The 21287-nt window shown below is 41.6% G+C and overlaps 1 protein-coding gene and 1 pseudogene across 1 annotated transcript; both read right to left on the bottom strand.

Annotated features, from left to right (window-relative positions):
- Nucleotides 1-305: 305 nt before the first annotated feature.
- On the bottom strand, nt 306-15391 carry Msantd4 (Myb/SANT DNA binding domain containing 4 with coiled-coils). The gene is made up of 3 exons (XM_008829696.3): nt 15293-15391; nt 3181-3802; nt 306-2477 (listed from the first exon to the last, which is right to left on the bottom strand). The coding sequence occupies exons 2-3, from the start codon at nt 3640-3642 to the stop codon at nt 1902-1904; spliced, it is 1038 nt and encodes a 345-aa protein (XP_008827918.1). The 5' UTR covers nt 3643-3802; nt 15293-15391; the 3' UTR covers nt 306-1901.
- Nucleotides 15392-17256: 1865 nt separating this feature from the next.
- LOC115069717 lies at nt 17257-17365 on the bottom strand (annotated as a pseudogene).
- Between the last annotated feature and the right edge of the window lie 3922 nt (nt 17366-21287).

The following is a 21287-nucleotide window of genomic DNA, read 5'->3' on the forward strand; positions in this document are numbered from 1 at the left end:
AATAGAAGAGCAAGTTAAATGACAATCACAAGTAGCAAATGACAAAACTACGTAAAACAACTACACCTAAATTCTGATGACCCCTCTTTAAAAGCTTCTGTTTTAAAATCTCAGGCATATAAATATGCATTTTTTTAGGTTTTTAGTTAATCAAACCTTAAGTCATCATTTCTTTTCTTTCTAAAGTAGAGATAAATGCCAGGCACATAGCTCAAAGCTTAGCACACGTTAGGTCCCCAACCCATGAACAACAGTTTCCTCCCAGGCTGAGTAACCTGTACCGGCGAATGATAAACTTGCAGACACACAGTATAAGCAAATTTATTTCTACGGTAGAAGCATCTGATATAGTTATAGAAAAATAACACTATTTCAAAATCAAAGTAAGTATGGCTACATACCCATACTCAAACATCGACATGACTTTTAGCCATTCTTGAATTAACAAGGAACAAATACATAATCAAGGTAGTCTGTCAACAGAAGAGTTGTATTAAAGCTACATATCAGCCCTGGAAACCAGAAAATACAAAGTGAACTCGTGCCACCATTTCCAACTTCAGTGTGCATTCAAATTCGCATGACTGTGATAAACCACTGTCAGGAAACGGGAAGCAGATCACCAGGTGAAGATAGGGACTGGAAATACAAAGCTCACTCATTCAGAAGGGGCAAAGTCAAAACACACTGTTGTATGAAGCATCTGCTGTTAGCTCACTACAGGATGTCCCTGAACCTCAGATTCAGGACTAGTCAGACACTTCTTCAATGAACAGTTATACAGATTAGGTCAAAGAATGTATAAGGGCTTTTCCCTATCCCTAACACACACACTTATGAGCATTGTTTCCACACCATTGTGACAGATACAGAGACATTTTCCAACCTCCCACTCTCAAATGGCTATTCTTCATTTCAAAAACCAACCAACAACTCATTGGGTTCGAGCTCATGAACTATTTCGTATTGTTTTGGCATTCGTACCATTTTTACTAGCTTCTGACATTGTCTTACAAGGTCTCAGTACATAACTGAAATGCTAAGTTCTGCTTTCAAACTAAGACAACAGAGTCAAAGAGAGAACTACCGCTTCCCAGTCCTGAGATGGGCTGCCTTTCAGAGCAACCCTGTCAGACAATCTCGGATGTTCCCCAGATTGTTTTCTCAGTCTCTCAGTCTACTTATGGATGAAACCATGGGAAGGAAATACCTACAATCTTCATCACTCCCTATACTCAATATACCACACAGTAATATTTCATAGGTAAAATGTTTTTGGCCATTTAAGTATCTATCCACATAAATATCTGAGGTTTTAATATTCTAAAACTATAAAACATAGCTACAGAGGTGCACAGTTAGGCCAGGAAAAGGTTTCTCAAAACTTGGCACTGGTGATGTCTGGGTTGGTAGTCATTCCTGTGAGGAGGAGACCCAGACATTATGTGGTGTTTAGCAGTATCTGTGGCCTCTACGTATCAGATGTGGGTAGCAACCCACTTCCTCCTGCCTTGACCACCGAGAACGTTTCCACACTGCTGGTTGTCTTCTGGAAGCCCAAACCCCACTGGAGAACCACTGGACTAGAACTTTACATAGACATAATTGTAAACTCTAGATGCACAGGTAAGACAGGACTCTGCAATATTACTACTGTGATCTATGCAATATTAGTACTGTGAAAGAGTCTAGCACTCTCTTCTGTTTATGTAGGGGCACAGTGTTTACATAACACACCACTGAAGCATACCCACGTGGAACTATCCTTTTCCTACTGAAAATACTGACATTAGACAGGAAGAAAAAAAATTACACAGCTAATCCAGCAACCACCTTTATTAACACCTGATAGGGAAAACCTACGGTTCAGAGAGACTTGCTCAGGGGAGAACTCAAGACAGTCACGGCAGGTGTCCGTCTTTCTGGATTCGAAGTCTCTCTTTCTCCACCTGCAAGCGTTCCTTTTCGATCTGCAGCTTCTCGGATTCGAACTTCAAAAACTGGAGCCTATCTTTTTCCAGCTGCAAGCGCTCTCGCTCGAGTTTCAGCTTCTCGGCATCTAGGTCCTGGGGCGGAAACATGGATTTTTCCCCTTGGCCCAGTTCGCTTTCCAGAGCGGGCTTCTCGGCGCTGACTAGCTGCAGCCTCCACTTCTCCCTCTCCATCTGCAGCCGCTCCTTCTCCAGCTGCAGCCGCTCGTGCTCCAGGTCCAGATGGCGCAGTCGCTCCCTCTCCAGCTGCAGCCGCTCCTTCTCCACCTGCAGCCGCTCCGCCTCGATGTCCAGCCGGCGCTTCTCCAGCTCCAGCTTCTGCTTCTCGATGTTGACCAGCAGGTGCGGCTCGTCATAGGCAGTTCTGGATGGTGTGGAATTGAGGGTGAAGAACTCATCAATGTGCGGGAAATCGGGAAGCTCATTTTCCCGCCGGGAATCTGGTATGACAGAGGACAACATTTCCTCCTCTTCCTCGATTTCAAACTAAAAGAAAACACAAAAGCAAATTTAGAATTTACTTCACAACTGTCCGCTTGCTTCGGTATTTCTTTTGTTCTGGTTGGTTATTTATTTATTTTTTTCTTTTTGAGACAGGGTCTCCCTGTAGGCCCAACTGACTGACCTGAAACTCACTATGTAGACCAAGCTGGCCTCGAACTCACAGAGATCCACCTGCCTCTGTCTCCCAAGTGCTGGGACTACAGGTGTGAGGCACCACGCCTGGTTGTTTTTTTAAATTTATTTGTATCTCTCTCTCTCTCTCTCTCTCTCTCTCTCTCTCGCTCTGTGTGTGTGTGTGTGTGTGTGTGTGTGTGTGTGTGTGTGTGTGTGTGTGTATGTGCACCACAGGGCATGTATGGAGGTCAGAAGACAACTTTCAGGAGACTGCCCTCCTTCCACCTTGCTGAGGCTGGTCTCCTCAGCCTTGCCACATTTCTTAAAAAATTTCTGTGCTGTCTGAGCACACAAATAAAACCACTTAATCTGAATTATGAAAATTATTTACATGAACCACCTGATGTCAATAATACATATAATTGAGATGATTATATTTATGTGCAAAGAAAGGAATTAAAGGCACGAAAAGAAGACAGAATGACTGTGTTAACCTTTCAGCTCCAGGATCTGGGAGCTTCCTGTGTCTGGACAGCTGATAAGCAAACAAGCATCCCAGGCTGGTACTTACTTCAGGGCTCTGGGGATCCCTTTCTTCTTCTTCCACTTTGACCTCTGTTAGGGATCCACCTGCATCCCGGAAATCCGCCACGTTCTGCCAGTCAAAATTTGCATCGTTTCGGAAGGCTATCTTCTCATCTATCTCCTCAGTGAGAGAGTCGTCTAAATCAGACGTGGGGAGGGGAAACCCTGAGCCAACCAGCTTCATGTTCGCCTTCATCCTCTTCCTCTTCATGAGTGCCCGCCAGTCCAGGTACCTTCTTTTCACCTCTGTCCCTGTCCTCTGCTCCCCTTCACCTACCGCGTTCACACACTGTGCAATCTCCTCCCAAGCCATCCGTTTCATTACGTTTATCGTTGTGTTGAGCTGCTTGGAAAAAATGACTTCTTTCCTTTTGGTAATTTCTTTCAAAAGGGTTTGAGTTTCCTGGACACTGAAATTGCTTTTCCTTTTCCTTTTCAACTGCTTCATTTTAAAAAAAAATTTAATGCAGGTGTATGTCAAGAAAAGACGTACAAAGAATGTGAAGCTTGTGTACAAAGCACAGAAACCAAGGACAATGCCTTGTTGGCACTTGGTTCAAATCACTGAATTTCCATTCATCCAGTAGTAGAGACAGACTGGGTAATGCCTACAGGAGAAAAATAAAGTAAAATCTCTCAGTCAATGCAGGAACTCTCCAACACAGTGCAACTCAATAAGCCAAATAATTTAAAAACACAAACAAAAAATAACTTACTAAATATGGATTCAAATTGCCATCGTGTCTTTCCCCAGAAGCTGTAATAACTAACTCAGGGCATTCTCTCTTTTTGTAAAAGATTTATTTCATTATTTTTATTATTGGGGGGGAGGGGTGTGCACATGAGTGCAGTTATCCCCAGAGCCAGATGGTGTGGATCCCCTAGAGCTGGAATCACAGGTTGTTACGGGACACTAATATGGGTGCTAGGAACTGAACTGAAGTCCTCTACAAGAGCAGTATCTGTTCTTAACTCCTTCTGCCATCTCTCTAGTTCTTCAAGGCACTCTATCACCAGCTTCCTTCTCCCTCTGTTTCCAGACTCCGACCACACTGACCTACTTCTGACCATACACCTTCAAGCTTTCTTCCAGAGTCTTTGTCACACTGCTCCCTTTGTAGCATAGTCAATTCCTTCCCATTCAAATGGTGGACTGAGTGAACTGTTTCTCACTGAAGCCTTTCCTCATGACTCACATCATTCTAACAAAGTCTCTGGGAGCTTTTCTAGTCTAAATTTTTCCACTAGAGTAACGTGTAATTAATTCAGGGTTTATCTTTTCCCCGGATAAGCAAGCTTCACAATGAGGCAGGGAAGCTGCTCACCATCACCTTCCCAAAGCAGTTTCTGGCACATGGTAAGCACACCACAGACCTATGACGAATGAGTCAACTTGCCAAAAAGACCATGAATTATTGATGTAATGATCTGAACATGAAATGTAATTCCAGAATCAGGTTAACGCACTTTCCCAGCCTGGTGGGAAGAACCTGGAATTATTTTTTTACATTTATTATATGTATATGTGTAAGGAGGGGAGACATGTGTGGACATATGTGTGACAGTCAGAGGAAAACCTGCGGCAGTCAGTCTAAGCAGGGTGTCAAACTCAGGCTGTCAGCTTGGTGGAGGGCACCTTTAGCCACTGAGCAGTATCGTTGGCCACATTCTGGAACATTTAGGAGGATCTAGCTACAAGAAGGTCATGGGAGGCACGTCCTTGGGGATCATTATTTTACCCTGACCCCTTTCTGCATTGCTCTGTAACCTTCCGGTTGGTCAGGGTGCTAGCTGCTCTGTGTGTTAGCTGCTTTTCTGGTTGCTGTGACAAAGTACCTAACCAGAAGCCATGTAAAGGAGGAACGGTTTGTTCTGATTTATAGATCCATGGATCACTCTGTTTTGGTTTGGAAACTGTGAGAGCAGGAGCAGGAGGCAGCTGCTCACTTTGCATCTGCAGCCAGAAAGCAGAGAGCGATGAAAGCTGTGCTCAGCTCCCTTTCTTTTTGTTCTTTCCAGGGCCCCAGCCCACAGAGCAATGCTGCCCACATTTTGGGGGGGGGGTGTCTTTGGAACTCAATTAACCTATCACAGAAAATCCCAGAGGTTCATTATCATAGTGATCCTAATCCAATCAAAGTGCTTAACCACCACTCTCATGAGTTATGTCAGGTATTTTGTCACATTGAAAAAAAAAAAAAATAACAGAAAACTGGAACCGGAGAAGTGGGTCACTGAAGGGCAGATCTGGCAACCTTGTGGCTCTTATGCCTTTGGAACTAGCTTGTGGGAGGAATTTAGAATAAAATTGGAAGAAGCAGGCTAGAGAAAACCTAGAATATTGTGAGCAGGGCTTAATGAGCAATTCTGATGGGAGGTTACACCAGAATGCTTACAGGAACGTGGACAGCAATACCAGGTTCATGAGGTTTCAGATGCGAGAATGACTCTATTGAGAAACAGAAAAGGTCTGTAAACATTACATTCTGGAAAAAAAAAAATTCTACATTTTGTCCAAGTCCTAAGACTTGATAGGAATCTGAGTTTAAGGTGACGGACAAATTTAGCAAAGGAAATTCCAAGACACTCCAGAGTCCGCGCTGTGGCATGCATTCGACACTCCAGTGTCCATGCTGTGGCATGTGTTCTGCTGCTTCTTTTAGTCAGATTTATAATGAGAATTTGGACCAAAAAAGCAAAGGTGAATCTGAAAAACATAGTTTGGTGCTGTGAACAAAGTGGGTATAGTTGTTAAGAGATTAGTGCTATTAGGGACTTTAAACAATTGCCGAATCCTTAGTCAAAACTAAATTATCTCCTAAAGGCAAAAAAATTTGAACATCTACAGAAATGGTCTAGTGTCATGTACATGTAATGCCTTATAAATATTAGGTCAGCCAAGGGCTCACGGAGCTACAGTTAACACTCTGATCATCCTGCAACATTCACTGATCACTGCTATAGATGGACTCTTCCTTCCTTACAACAAGAGAAGTTGAACGGGTAAAGCACTTCCAGTCTACCACTGTCTGCCCATCAACTCTTCTGCTGATACAGAAAAAAGTACTGAAGAGCTGTAAATTTTATTCCCCAACACAGAATTCCATAGACATACCACCTTTCCCAGTTATTAAAAAAAAGACCAAGAGGTTGATTTGCACAGTGTGGCCAGTTAAATGGCAGGAATACATTCATCCCCTATATCTTCTTTACTTTGACTTACTGGTAACTTGTGTTAGCTAAAACTTGGAGATACATTGCTAATGTAAGCTTTGAGATACCATTCAGCAGCTCTTCAAAAAGAACAAATTCTTATCTATGTGGAAGACTCCGATAAAACTTCACATATAGGCAGAAAAAGTCCTCAGAGCTCTAACCAGTCGCATTCGCCCTATCATGAGTTAAAGTAAATTAGGGAGACCAGGCCTGAAGAATCCCTAAGCAGACAAATTTGGTTAGACCTATGTGGTGGTTTGAATGAAAATGTCCCCCATAGGCTCCAAGTATTTGGACATTTTGTCCCCAAGATGATGGTGCTGTTTCGGGAGGTTTTAGAAGGTGTGGCTATCCTGGAGGAAGCATGTCACTGACGGTGGGCTTAGAGAGTTCTTAAGCCTTGCCAGATCTCCAGTCACTCTTTTGCTTCCCATGCCTGCATGATGATGTGAGAGCTTAGTTTCTGCTGCTCCTGCTCCAGCCACCTCCAGCCACCATGCCTCCCTGCCATGATGAACTGTAATTCCCCTGGAACCATAAGCTCAAAAAAACTCTTCCTTCTACACATTGCTTGGGTCAGTGTTTCTATCACAGCAACAGAAAAGTGATTAATATAGTAACTGGTACCAGACAGTGGGCTGTTGTCTGGGAAGAACCTGACCATGTGGGGTTTTGGAAGAATGTGGAAGACTTTGAAAGCTTGGGCTAGAAAAGAAGTTGATTGCTATAAGTAGAGCTTAACAGGCCATTCTAGTAGGTATCTGGAAGAAAGCAGTGCTGAGAACAATGTAGTTCCAGAGGGAAACAAGGACCTAAGCAGCACTTGGGATATTCAGGCAAAGAGTCTGGCTGGAGTCTGCCAAGAGCCAAAAAGCTTGCCTGAGGCTAAGTTGAAAAGCCATGGACTAATTTCTCTAGCAGAAGAAATTTTAAGACAGCCCAATGTAGAAATGGTGGCATGGATATTTATGGTGAATATTACACAGATTTACAGAGAAAAAGAACAAACGGGACAGAAAGAAATACAGAATGTACAGGATGGATTGAAAAAGCACTAGGAAGACTAATGTTGGAGCCCTGGCATGTGATGGAGAGGATCCCATTGATAAGGAGATTAAAGTGATTAAGGAGGGGCCTAGAGATTCAAACTTAAACAACGGAGACAGTGCCTCCAGGGCAAGACTACACCCAGCTTAGCCTCCAACTTGTGAAAGGAAAATGCTGCAGGGATCACTGAAGAGAAAAGCTTCTAAAATAGATAAAGCAGGCTGGAGTCCATCCCAAACTTGCAGTCAAACTTGGCAGTGTCCTTCACCCAGTGCTGGCTTTAGAGGCATGAAAGATGCAAGAGTGAAGGGGTCATCAGTTCTTCCTCCGCGGTTTCAGAGAGCCCCTGAGACCAGGCAGCATGAAGCAGGGGTGCCCCTACCTAGAGAAGGCCCTGATAGGCCATTGCGTGAAGCTGTGAAGGTGAAGCCTGGTTGGCAATGGAAACCCTGAGAAGATGTCCATAATGCCGGAGCTGTGAGGCATCTGCCAAGAAGACCTGCATACAGGGAGTGGTACCAGCACAAGAGAGAGATGTGTGTTGCACACAGCAAAGCTAGAGAGGCTGAGCCATCTAAGCCCTTTGGAAGTAAAGTCCCAGAAGTCAAATGTGGAGCTACTGGATTTGGTGTTTGCCCTGCTGGTTTTTGGTCTTGTTTTGGTCCGGTATTTCCTTATTATGCCTCCATTCCTCCCTTTTGGAGTGGTAATGTGTATTTGGTTCCACCGTATGTTGGGAGTATGTAATTTGTTTTTAGATTTTATAGGGGCTTATAATTTAGATATTTACCTCAGTCTCAGAATAGACCTTGGACTGTGGACTTTGCAACAGTAGTGAGATTGATAATGACTATGGGGACTTTTAAAGTTGGACTAAATGCATTTTGCATTTTATATGGTCATGAGCCTATGGGAGCCAGGGGGTAGATTGTGGTGGTTTGAATGAAAATGTCCCCCATAGGCTCCAAGTATTTGGACATTTCGTCCCCAGATGATGGCACTGTTTTGGGAGGTTTTAGAAGGTGTAGCTGTCCTGGAGGAAGCACATCACTGAGGGTGGGCCTAGAAAGTTCTTAAGCCTTGCCAGATCTCCAATTGCTCTCTTGCTTCCTGTGCCTGCATGATGATGTGAGAGCTTAGTTTCTGCTTCTCCTGCTCCAGCCACCTCCAGCCACCATGCCTCCCTGCCATGACAGACTGTAATACAACTGGAACTGTAAGCTCAAATAAACTCTTCCTTTTATAAGTTGTTTTGGGTCAGTGTTTCTATCCCAGCAACAGAAAAGTGACTAATACAACCTAGTAAGTGACCATAACCTTGTTGGACTCCCAAACACAGAAGAAACAACTCTGGCTATTTCTTGTAATTACAACATTAAATAAAAATGAGATATAAGGCCGACCAATCAGAGGCAACCAATTAACATAGTTATATAACTAGTGGCTTTCCTGCAGACCAGACCATGCAAGACAAGCACCAAACTACAACCAAGTAGTCCTTTGCTCCCTCTCATGATCAGTACATGAAACACTCACCTGGCACACCCTCTGCAGAATGTCTACAACACTTCTGCCTCGTAGCTGGCTATTCTAGGAATCACTTTGGCCTCAAACTAAAATTGTACTGTGTCTCTGCTTACCTAAAAACATATCTCTTTTCTCTTAAATACCTTAATTTCTGCTCACATCATTTTTATTAGTGTGAAATATTCCTGCAGCAACTCACGACACAAATAGTATCTTCTACTGAAGCAAAATTAAAGCAAATGTACAAAGCTAAATTTAATCAGGAAATACACAAGTGCTTTGCTGTTTGAACGTTCTCTTTTAGGGTTACAAGTAAATGCCAAGTCCCTATTTTAAAACTTTCACAACAAACCGGTTTTATTGCTGTTTATAAACTTTTATTCAGGTTTTTTCTTCTTTTCTAGCTCCCAAGAATCTCTATTCAATCAACTGTGTATAGTTAATAACATCACCAAAAATATGCCCATCATATCTATTTGTTTCTGTTCATTCATGTGGAATAACCATCTTCCAAACAGCCACTTGCTGAGAAAATAGAGGTCAGTAAGATCTTCAAGTTCTAAACAGCAGAAAATAAACTCTCAAAAAAAAAAAACAAACAAACAAAAAAAATCAGTCAGTTTCACAAAAACATGGAAAAAGAGCAAAATATGTAAAAGCAAAACAGAACTGTAAGCAAACTACTTCTAAATAGACTCGTGAAATTTCTCTGAAGATACTTGATGATAAAGTGAAGTCCAGTAAATAGGAATACATAATCAGTGTCTGCATGCTTGTAATGTCTTTGGTTAAATATAAGCCTCTCGTCAATGGAATGTAGGAAAAGCTATTTAAAAATTAAAGCACCCTTAAAAGAGAATGTGCACAGCAGTTACCAGATTCTGGAGCTAGACTCCCTGGGCCACACATGGCCACTCATGCATGTGACTCCAGACTCAGAGACAGGGAAGAAGACTGCCAATTCCAGGCCACCCAGGATACACAATGAGACGCTGTCTCAAAAACACAAGGGCTGGAGAGTAGTTCACCAGCAGAGCACTTGCCTAGCAAGTGTAAGGCCCTGGGCTCTAGCTCCATTACTGCAAAAAATAAAATAAAACTGATGGAGAGAAGGAGAGCAATGGCAAGAGAGAGAGGGGAAAATGAGTAAATGCTGGATCTACCACTGCCTAGCTGTGGCCTTAAGTTTCTTAACCTTTCTGTTTGATTTCATTTGTAAAAGGATGACAACATTACTTAATAGAGATAACACAAGGAACAGAGATACTTTAGAAAATATGGAGACTAGATCTGGCACATAAGCATTGCTAAATGTCTGCTATTATATCAAACACAGAAATCTAAATAATTTGGTAAAAGGAAAGAGCAAAGTCACAGTAACATTGGTACTGTTCTTCTTAATGAAGTAGCAGATCTGTAGGTTTTTACTATTGTTCTTTATAACACGCACACCATACCATGGAACCTGTGAGTGAGTGCTTGCAAGTATCAAATATGTATGTCCTCAACTCTACTTTCCAAACTATCATGGTAGGAGCTAAAATGACAGTATTTATACCACAGCATTGAAAATTACAAAATTACAGCATTGAAAATGCAATAGGTGAGGGTTATAACAGGTTCACTAGAACAATAAGTTTACATTCTTTTTGTATATAATACCTAACAGAGAATTCAGTATTTTAACATCAGATCATAAGTGCTTATCATTAATGATTAGTGTTTATCATTACTATCATTATCCTAAGACAGGGTTTTGCCATGTATATAGCCTAGGCTAGCCACAAACAGGTAATTCTCCTGTTTTAGCTTCCTGAGTACTCAGTGCTGGGATTATACAAACATGCCGCCAAGCCTAGTTTCTAGGTGTGTATTTGTACCCAGTAGCTAACACACCAGATATACAAGCCTATAACATATCAAAATCAATCCAAAAGCCTATGATACCACCTACTCAAATGACTGAGGAGGAAGGAAGGAGGATCATTTGAGCCCAGGCATTCAAGGTCAGCCTGGGCAAGAGAGTTGAAATCCCATCTTAAAAACAAAAACAAACAAAAAAGGTGCATAAAAAGGCAAGAAGTAAAAGTCCTAGAGCCACTGAGCAGTTTCCTTTCAGGGACCATTAAGAAAGACCTCATCTATCACAAAAGGCTTACAACATTTTTAAAAAGGTCCCTATAGAGCCTGACTTGTGTCCCTAAATGTCTTTCAGTGTGAGTCCATTCACTGGGTCCTCCACGAGTCCATTCCTGTAAGACACTGTCTTTCCCCCTCCCAGCAACCATCAATTGCCAAAAACTCCTTAGGTTGGGTTGAGATTTCTTACCCACCTCCCCATGTCTATGCTGGGATTTTTGTCTGATTTGAGCTTGCATGGGACTTGTGCATGCTGTTACTATTGTTGTGAGTTCATATGAGTAACTGACCACCTGTCTGGAAGATTCTGTTTCGTTATGGTCATCCACCACCTCTGGCTCTTACAATCTTTTCACCTCCTCTTCAGCAAGGATAAGCACTCGGTGGCCTCCTTCTCTCTGCACACTGGCCATATATATGAGAATTCATTAAACTGGGCAGGGCAGTAGCAGAGGTGCAGAGAGGGGAGCAGATCTAAATATCATCAAACTATACTGTATGAAAAAAGCAAAAATTCAGTAAGAAAATAAAAAAGATAACTATTATATAAAAATATTTAAAATTAAATCAAATTAAAAAGCTACCTAACAGAATGTTAAGATGCCAAGAGACTATGTCTAATTTTAAGAACCAACTCATACTCTTTATTTGCTATAAACACATCCATCAAATATAAGCTGAATTTAGATTTAAGAGGAAGTGTACAGCTCTCTCTTGAGAACCAAACACACTTATAAGTAGACTGTATTGAGACAACGACCCCTACCTTTATTAGAATCATGACTAAATTAGCAGTTAAGCCTAGAATGTCCACTGTCAGGCTGAGTAAATAAACAACACTGTTCCATTCATCAAATATAAACTGAGTGCTCAAAACCCCTCAGAGCACTCAGAGTTAGGACTACTTCCTGTTTTTCCTTTCTCCCTGTCACACCGCCCTACCTTCATTTCATTATTTTTTCCCTTCCCACAAAGGTGTGTTTGCACAGGTGTACACAAAATCACTACAAGTCGTTATGAAATTCCTCTAGAAAAGCAATGAGAGCTGCATAAGCTTTAAATCCTCTAGTTGCCACACCAGAAAAGGGAACAGTAAAAGTGAATTCTATTTTATCTAACTCAGCATACCCCAAATGTTGTTTCAATACATAATTAATTTAAGCTACTGAGGTATGTTACATTCTTTAAATGATCTAAACCCAGTGTTTTACAGTGCTGGGAATTGAACCTAGGGTTCCTGATGCCTACTAGCCAAGTGCTTTACCATAGAGCTATATCCCCAGACTCTGAGCTCAGTGTTCTACTCTTTTTACATCTCCATTTGGACTAGCCATATTTCATGTTCTAAGTAGCAGCATGTGGCTACTGGCTACCATACCAAACAGCACAGCCCCAGCTATCAAGATCCTTGTTTCAATATTATCTTCCATGAATTCCTTTTACCCATCTTCCCAACACCCATGGTGTCTACGCTCTTATCCTACCAATCCTGCTCATCCGTAAGCGCTCAGTTGAAGTTTAATGTTCACAGGATGCCTTCACGGTTTCCATTCACTCAGGGTGTGTGTGTGTGTGTGTGTGTGTGTGTGTGTGTGTGTGTGTCTGAGCATGTGGAGGCCAGAGGTCCATGTCAGGTGTCTTCTTCCATCTCTACCATATTTTCTGAGAAAGGTGGATGCTAAGCACCTAACTCAGGTCCTAATGCTTGATGTACTTGATATATATACTGCCACTATTAGTATGTACGATAATCGATTAGTTTATGTTAGGAGCAAGAAAGGATCAAAGGTGAATACCTCAGGTGGATGCTAAGCACCTAACTCAGGTCCTAATGCTTGATGTACTTGATACATATACTGCCACTATTAGTTATGTATGATAATCGATTAGTTTATGTTAGGAGCAAGAAAGGATCAAAGGTGAATACCTTACTCCTGCTATCAAATAAGTTATAACTTAGTAAAACAGATGCAAAAGAAAAGCATATGAAAAAATGAGAATGGAGCCAGGAAGCTGAGGTTGTGAATAAGGATTATCTGCTTGTGCGCCAAGCCTAACACTTAGGGGCCCTTGATCTAAAAACATATTGACATTTCACATTTGCTTGCTGAGTGATAAATAAGAATTACAGAATAACTCGTGATAAGGATTAAAGGAGAGAATGCAATTAACCCTACAATAACTAAGATATAGTAAGCCCACAAGTATCTGCTACTATCATTACCTCTCAATACAGTGTCTTGACATAAGCAAGTATTTCTTTACTGAATAATTAATGCTAATGCACCAAGAGTACAAGATATCAACAAACTAGAGCTGGAGAGATAGCTGAGTAGTTAAGAGCACTGGCTGTTCTTGGCCCCCACACCACGGCTAAGAATGGTCTATGATTCCAATTCCAGGGGATCCAACACCCTCTTCTGACTTCTGAGGGCACTGTATGACATGGGTGCACACAGATACACTGAGTCAAAACACTCATAAAATAAAAATACCCTTTTTAGAAGATACTGAAAAATTGTACTGAAAGAGAAAAATATAACTGTGGAGATTCACATATTTTCTCAACTCCAGTAGGTTACCTCCTATGTGTAGGTACGGAGGGCTAGGATAATATATATGGGATAAAAGTCCTTAATAAAATAACAACTGCTGTTATCAAGAGAATCTTCCACACATATCCACCACCAGATTTCACTGGTCTCAGAATCTAAGATTAATTTAACTAGACTGTTGCAAGTTTATTGGTAAGTGGCATAAACAGCAGTCCCTATTAACCTGCCAGAGTCGATATATTTTTTTCAATGTGTCAGCAGTTGCTGCCAACTGCCTGGCCTATTTTTTCCCCCAACAATTCCTAACTCCATACTTTCAACTGACGAGGTGGTGTGCCTTTGTCTGCAACTGAGTTATGCTGGGCTGATTAGCTATTTCATTGATAAAGTACTTCACAATATTTTTAACCTCAGCGAAGTTGATTTTGAAATCCATCTCTGATTTCTGCTGAGTTTTGACAGTTCTGGGAAAATATCTGCCTTTCCATGTGAGCATCCTGAGTTGGTAGCTGTGTTTAAACAGACAAAACTATTTCTCCAGAAATGCCTTCTAAACCTGTCCTTTATAGTTTGGTACTCATGTAAGAGAAGTTTGGGTTTTCTGAGATGCACTCAGAGTAACTGCCTCAAGGCGTGTATTTTACTAAGCTTCTACTGCATCTGAGGCACCAATCTTGGTGTTAGGGATAAAACAGGTCATAAAATGCATAGATGCCATTTCTGATACTGAATGCTCTCCCCTTTACATTGGCTGTCTTTCTGTCTTTACACCATGGAATTCAATAGTCACAACCACTAAAACTTACAAGACCTCCCATGGCCAGTCACAGAGAAGAGTCATTTTTCTGAAATCTCGTTTCACTGTCATTGGTTGGAAACAGGAAGGCTACATAGTATACTACTTACTTAATCCTTGTGACCGATAGCATACCACAAGTGATACACTATAAATTATAACTGGGCATTTTCCCCTTAGAACTAGCAATTAGGATGAAATTAATAGGGTGTGCTACTGAACTACGAGGTCATATATATGTTTAAATTCATTAAGCATTTAAGAGAACACATCCCAGAAATGCAAACTTCCCTCCATCCCCATCCCACCCCAATCTCATTTAAACTGTGACTTTCTTTTCCCCAATATTCTTACAGGACAGCTACTTCCTTTCCTGTAAAACTTGTGGCCAGTAAACAACTAAGTTTACTTAAGGGTCCTGCTGGGAAGCAACACTGTGGGAAGTAGAGCCTCAGGAAGATAGGGTTCCCAGGATCCTGGAGGCCACTCCGGAGCAGGGGCGCGCACCTGACACAGCCACAAGGTTGCGGCTCGCACCAGGCTGGAGTCCGGGCAACTTTGAGGGGGTGGGGGGCACTCTCCTCCGGACGGTGACAACCCGCCGGGGTATCAGCGCTCCAGCAGCCGTGGGCCCTTCGCCCCATCCCCGGCCGGGCGACGGCCGCGCGTGGGACTTCTCCCAGCCTCGGATCCCGCTGCTCCGCAATGCCAAGGCCAAAGCCCGCAGCGGCGACGCCCCCCGGGGACCCACCCCTCGAGGTCTCTCGTGGTCCCCGAACCTCCCGGCCCGGCTGCTTCCCCAGCACCCCTCCACTCACCTGCGACCCCGGCGGCACCACCGCAGAATCGCCCCTGAGGGTGCTGGAAAAAAGAGATGCTTCATGGAGTCCCCGCCCACCAACTTCTCCCTATCCCCATTGGCTGGAGTCGCTGCCGCTCATGACATGCGGCTCATCCATTGGTCCGGAGGGGATTGCCATTCGCCATGAGAGCCCGCCCCAGGCCAGGCCTCACAATGGGAATCGAATCCCAAACCGGTTCCGGGTTAGTGCCCTGGACGCCGCCCTGCCGTGATTCGCCTCCCGTCTGCGCGCACTCTTTGGCACGTGGCTTTGTCAGTCAAGCGGGCTCCAGCAAAGGATTGGTCCCTAGCGAATCGGCTTGCCCTGCTCTCCGCCTGATTGGGGCACTGGCCGCTCCATCTCCAAAGTCTACACTTGTCCTTGACCCTCGACCTGTCGAGGACGAAAAGGCTGGGAGAACCTGGTGTCAGATTTCCGGGCCACCAGCACCCTCTCCATCACCATCTGCGACCTCCTTTCAGCTGCTCCTCTACCATGCTTTTGCCCCCCCATGGCACAATCTAAGAGTCACTTCTTTTACTTGACCTGTCATGAAATGTCTGACTTGTGGACCACACTTCAATATTCCCCCTGCTTTTCTTTTCTTCGTCCCCTCTTTCCCTTTGTAGTCTTTATCCTCTCTTGATTTTCACCTAAATAATACGAGAACCGTCCCTCGTGTAGTCCACTCCAAACTCCATTCAAACTGAGACGCTGCCAGTTCCATGGGGCAATCTCCCTAACCTTAGGATAACGTGCAGAATCAGAAGGCTCAATTTCCTCTTTCAACATGAAGGCATCCCTCCAATGTAGGTTGGCCAGATAAGACAGGATGCCAAGTTCAATTTGATTAACAATCTTTAGTATGTCCTATACCTTTTTTGGCATTCCACGTTTTTGTTTAACTGCAACAAGTGAGCACCTTTCCTCCAACAGCTGTTTGTCTAGCTAAGTGCCTAGCGTGTGCGTGTGTGTGCGCACATTGAAAAAATTGGTAAACAAATGATAGAGTATTGTGTATGAATTGGATGAATCCTTGCTGGTTATTTCTAGATGAGCCCTCTTCCATAAAATAGGAAGCAGTTATGAAATATATTCTTTGAAATGCAATGATCAGTTTAATCAAATACTATTACTTATGGCTGTGCACACAGGTTTACCTAAATACAACAAAATTAACACTGTTTACCTAAATAAGACAAAATTAACTTTGCTGTTTTTGGAAAATAAAGGCACATGTTTTGGGGGTTTGTTTTTTTTGAGACAGGGTCTCCTTATGTAGACCAGGCTGGCTTCTAACCTGCCTCTGCATTGCCCACCATACACACCTGGCCAGAAATTTCTATTCTGTAACTTGGAGTATTGTTTGTAATATTTTCTGAGTGAATGTGATGAGAAAGAAAGAAGTACCTATCCCCATTACCACAAGACTTTTTCTCTGTCTTCTTACAGAGTCTATCACCACTTGAATCTGTGTATTTATTTCAGTAACAAGAATAGGGTCTACAGTGAATGATTAGTAAGAAACTTTTTCTTTCACATCATAAACTCTAAGCTTCTCCTAGGTAATCCGAGTTTTCTTACTGATTGCACAGATACCCTCAGTTTTCCTTCTCAGCTATATTTGTCTGAGTGAATATGGACCAATAGGAAGTGATTGGAAGTAATCCGTAATGTCCTGCATGAGATCCAAGTTACCAAGCTGATATTCTGTTGACTGATTTGATTTTTAACATTAATTTCATGTTAGACATATCACTGAGAGGTAATAAACATTTATTCTAACTATTCAACAGTGATAGTCAAATGAGTCTTTGAAATATAGGTGTGCTCTTTTTTCCTTAAAACCTACTCTCTTATGGAAAACTTAGCACACACCAACTTTTTCATAAAATTTTCATCCTTATTCATATCCAATTTATGTCTTACAGAACTTTTTTAGCCTGCAGCACCCGGTATTCCCAGGTGGTCTCCCATCCAAGTACTAACCAGGCCCAACCCAACTTATCTTCTGAGATCAGGCATGTTCAGGATAGTACTGCTGTAGACAGAACCTTTTGTTTCTTTATCGCTAGTACTCAGCACACCTGACACCTAGCCTGGCAAAAATTTGTTGAATTGAACTGAACATTAGAGAAGATTAAACTCTCCCAATTTGCCCTAAGTTGTAGTCCACATTGTCATAGTGCACTGAATTGTGAGGGATTGTCATCATTCATCAGGAAAATTATAATGGTTTATGTCTGAGTCCATTTTCTGCTACTATTACAGAATACATGGCTCTATTTTTCAAAAGAAAAATTCTAGCTGGGAAATTCAGAAGTGGAGAGACTACATCTAATGAGAGCCTTCTTCCTGTAGAAAACTCAGCAGTCCTAAAGGGGCCTAAAGAATCATACGATGAAACATGCATCCTACACAGGGAGCCAACTAGTGTCTACTTTTTATTTTTTATATTTAATTATATTTTTATGTGTATGAGTGTATTGCCTGCATGTATGTAAGTGTACCTGTGTCATGCAATGCTCACAGAGGTCAGAAGAGAGTGTTGGATCCCCTAGAACTGGAGTTACAGACAGTCGTTAGCTGCCATGTGGGTGCTGGGATCGAACCTGGGTCCTCTGCAAGAGCACCCAGTGCTCTTAACCGCTGAGCCATCTCTCCAGCCCCAACTAGGATCGATTAACAGATTCACTCTCAAACAGTTAAATCCATTGATCTATGGATTAATCCCAACTATCACATCAATGAGGCATCTGGTCTTACCTTTTAATTTCTCACAGTGGAGATTAAATTCCAAGATGAATTTAGTCAGAAACATTCAAGCTACAAGTTTATAAAATGACATTGAAATCCTTTCAACAACAAATTCCATGATTTTAAATTACAATAATAACAGAACTGTGGTTTACATAAAGACATTGTTATATTGTTTGACATTGTTGCAATTGTTTTCCTTTAAATTTTTTTCTCACATGGTAGGAAAGAAAGATATATTAGGACATTAGTTATTAAGCAATGACAGATTTCTTTTTCTTTAAGTTTCAAATATTTGTCTGGAGTCAAATCTAAAGATGTCAAATGATTCTCAGACCTCCAATGAGCATAAATTGTGGTCAGGTCCTGTTTTTTTGTTTTTGTTTTACATATAGTGGGTAATTAACCAAGCTTTGGTTTCTACTATAATAGCATATGAAATCAGATGGATCAGTTTTGGTATGAGAATCATTACCAATTTTTAAAAATAGATAACCTTGTTCTACATCACAGGGCATGGATTCATGGCATTACCATGAAGAAACAGATCAATTACAGACCTGTGCTTGAGATTTGGTTGTGGGTCCTAATGATTGTTTGAAGCTCATTTTCAAAACACATTTTGGGCATTTATACACTTATGGCTTTGTCCCTCCTGGTTTGACAAGAATTCCTATATTTCCCAGATTACCTCCTGTTTCTTTGGATTCCCTTATAGAAAAGCCCATATTCTAAATTACTCCAACATATTATGTTCCGAATAGTTAATGGAATGTGAGCCAACTTTTTATACCAAAAGAAAAGAGGATGCACATATTTCATTTTAGTAGTGAAAATTAAGCACGCTTTTTTCTCAGTTTAAGAAATTGTTAAATCTAGAAGTAGGGGCTGATGCCTATAATCCAAGCACTCAAAATGCTGAAACTGAAGGACAGCTGCAAGTTTAAGGTGAACCTGGGCTACTTAGCCAGACCTTGTCTCAAAAGGAATTGGTGGGACAGGTGTGGTGGAGCAAGTCTTTAATCCTAGCACTTGTAAGGCAGAGAGACAGATCACTGTGAGATCAAGGCCAGCCTGGGATGGTCTACATAGCAACCTCTAGTCCAGCTGAAATTACATGGTGAGACCCTGTCTCAAACCTCCTGCCTAAAAAAAATCATTAACTTTTTAGTATATTTGAATAAATTGGGGGGACTGGGAGTTGGAGAGATGACTCTGCTTAAGAGCACTGGCTGCTCTTTCAGGGTACCCAGGTACAGTTCCCAAGACCCAGATGGTAGCTTATAATCACTGGTAATTCCAGTTCCACCTCTTCTGGCCTCCATGGGTATTACATGACACAGGTGCATTTACATGCAGGCAAAATACTCGTGCAGGTCAAATTAAAATAATTTTAAAAAATTAATAAAAATAATTATTTCTATTTTATATGCATGTGTGAGTGCCTTCATGTATGTACATGAACCACAAGCGTGCAGTGCCCATGAAGGCCAGAAGATAATGCTGGATCCCCTGGAACAAGAATTGTGAGCTACCTGATGCAGGTGCTGGGAACTGAACCTGAGTCCTCTGAAAGATTAGCAAGCACTCTTGACTGCAGAGCCATCTCTCTAGCTCCAATTTTTTTAATGTCTTTGTTAAATTCATTAGGTATGCTCTAGATTTTGCTTTATAAGAATTTCACAGATTATTGAAGTAGAAATTCAGTGACAGTTTTCTTTCCTCAGCTAATTTTACAATAATTATTAAATACTATGTGCAAAGCACTGACCTAAAGGTTTCAAATATTTTAATCTGTTGACTGTGGAAGCAACTACGTGAGAAGTCTCCTAGCATTCTTCATATTTTTAGATGAAGAAACAGGCAGAGATAGAAGAGACTGAGCTGCGGTTTTAGTTTAGATCATCTGTATGCTGAACTCTCACACCATGACGTCACTCCAGATGGATGCTCAATCCCAAAAAGAGATTGCTTTAGAAGTAGCCAAAAGATTTGAAAGGTTTAAGTAGAACAGGAAAAAAACTCCCTCCCCAAAATGCCACATCTTTTTCCCAAACATTTGTTGGACTGCATCAAAAGCGCCACACAGTTATGAATCTTGTCATTTGTCTTTATTATCACCTAGCATGCACATAGACCACACTTTCACTGTTCACCATGAAATAAACTTAGATTTCAGGTTGTAGAAGGAACAATTATCTGCAATTGCTTTGAACTGCAGCTTAGTGAATGAATCCACGGCTGTTTGTTTAGCAGCTGAACAAAAGCTGGATTATCCCAGATGTCCATCACCTTTACTTTCCTTATGTCCGTGGAACATCTGGAAATTCCACGCCTGTATTTTCTATAAGCTTAAGTTTTTGATTTTCCTTTTATCCAGGTTCTTTGTCTGTGGGAAGTAAAAGAGGCTGTGATCCACATGCACTAACAACCGTATGAATGTCAGCTGGATCCTGAGTTTACCGTAAGATTGTTATGGGTAACAATCACCCATAATACCAGTTCCAGGGGATCCAACACGTTTCTGACCTCCATGAGCACTGCATGACACAGGTATACTTACATACATGAAGGCAATACACTCGTACACATAAAATAAATTTTTTAAAAAGGAATAGAGCTGAGACAACCATTTACAAGGCTCATCAGCCATAGTATCTGCCAGCACCTTGACCTTGGACTCTTCAGCCATCAGAATATTGTTAAATAAGTGTTGGCTGATGAAGCCACCAGTCTATGGAATTTTTTATACCAAGTTGAATAGACTAAACACCCATTTATGTACACAAGTTCAAGTTACTAAAACTTAAGATTTAAATCACATTTAACAAAAGTTGAAAAGGGGGCATCATGGCAATTAATTTGTTTTCCAAAAAAAATTCTACGTTTATAAGAAGATAAATGACACAGCTTTTTTATTACCATGCTTTTACTTATACTCTGTATCCTTTCATGCCTGTTCTCAAGATGCTATCATTGATGGAGACTTTCAGCTTGTCTCCCATCACTGGTGACCAGCTTGGCTGCCGTCCAGCAGCTGTTCTGTGTTCTCTCCACTGTTGTATGCTCCATTTCTAAAAGTGATGTTCTACCACTCAGATGACATGCCCTGCTAGACTGAACCATTTGATTTTCAAAAAAACTTCAAGACTTCAAAAGCAAAAGACAAAAGCATCCATCAAAAGAGCCCCTTATTTTGCATTTTCTTACTTTT

Source organism: Nannospalax galili, unplaced genomic scaffold (assembly GCF_000622305.1).
Source record: "Nannospalax galili isolate Female #2095 unplaced genomic scaffold, S.galili_v1.0 scaffold854, whole genome shotgun sequence".
NCBI classification, from domain to species: Eukaryota; Metazoa; Chordata; class Mammalia; order Rodentia; family Spalacidae; genus Nannospalax; species Nannospalax galili.

Coding starts and splice junctions, on each gene's coding strand:
- Msantd4 (XM_008829696.3), bottom strand. CDS start 3,642: ATGAAGCAGTTGAAAAGGAAAAGGAAAAGCAATTTCAGTGTCCAGGAA. Junction 2,478..3,180: donor GGGATCCCCAGAGCCCTGAA/GTAAGTACCAGC, acceptor GTTTTCTTTTAG/TTTGAAATCGAGGAAGAGGA.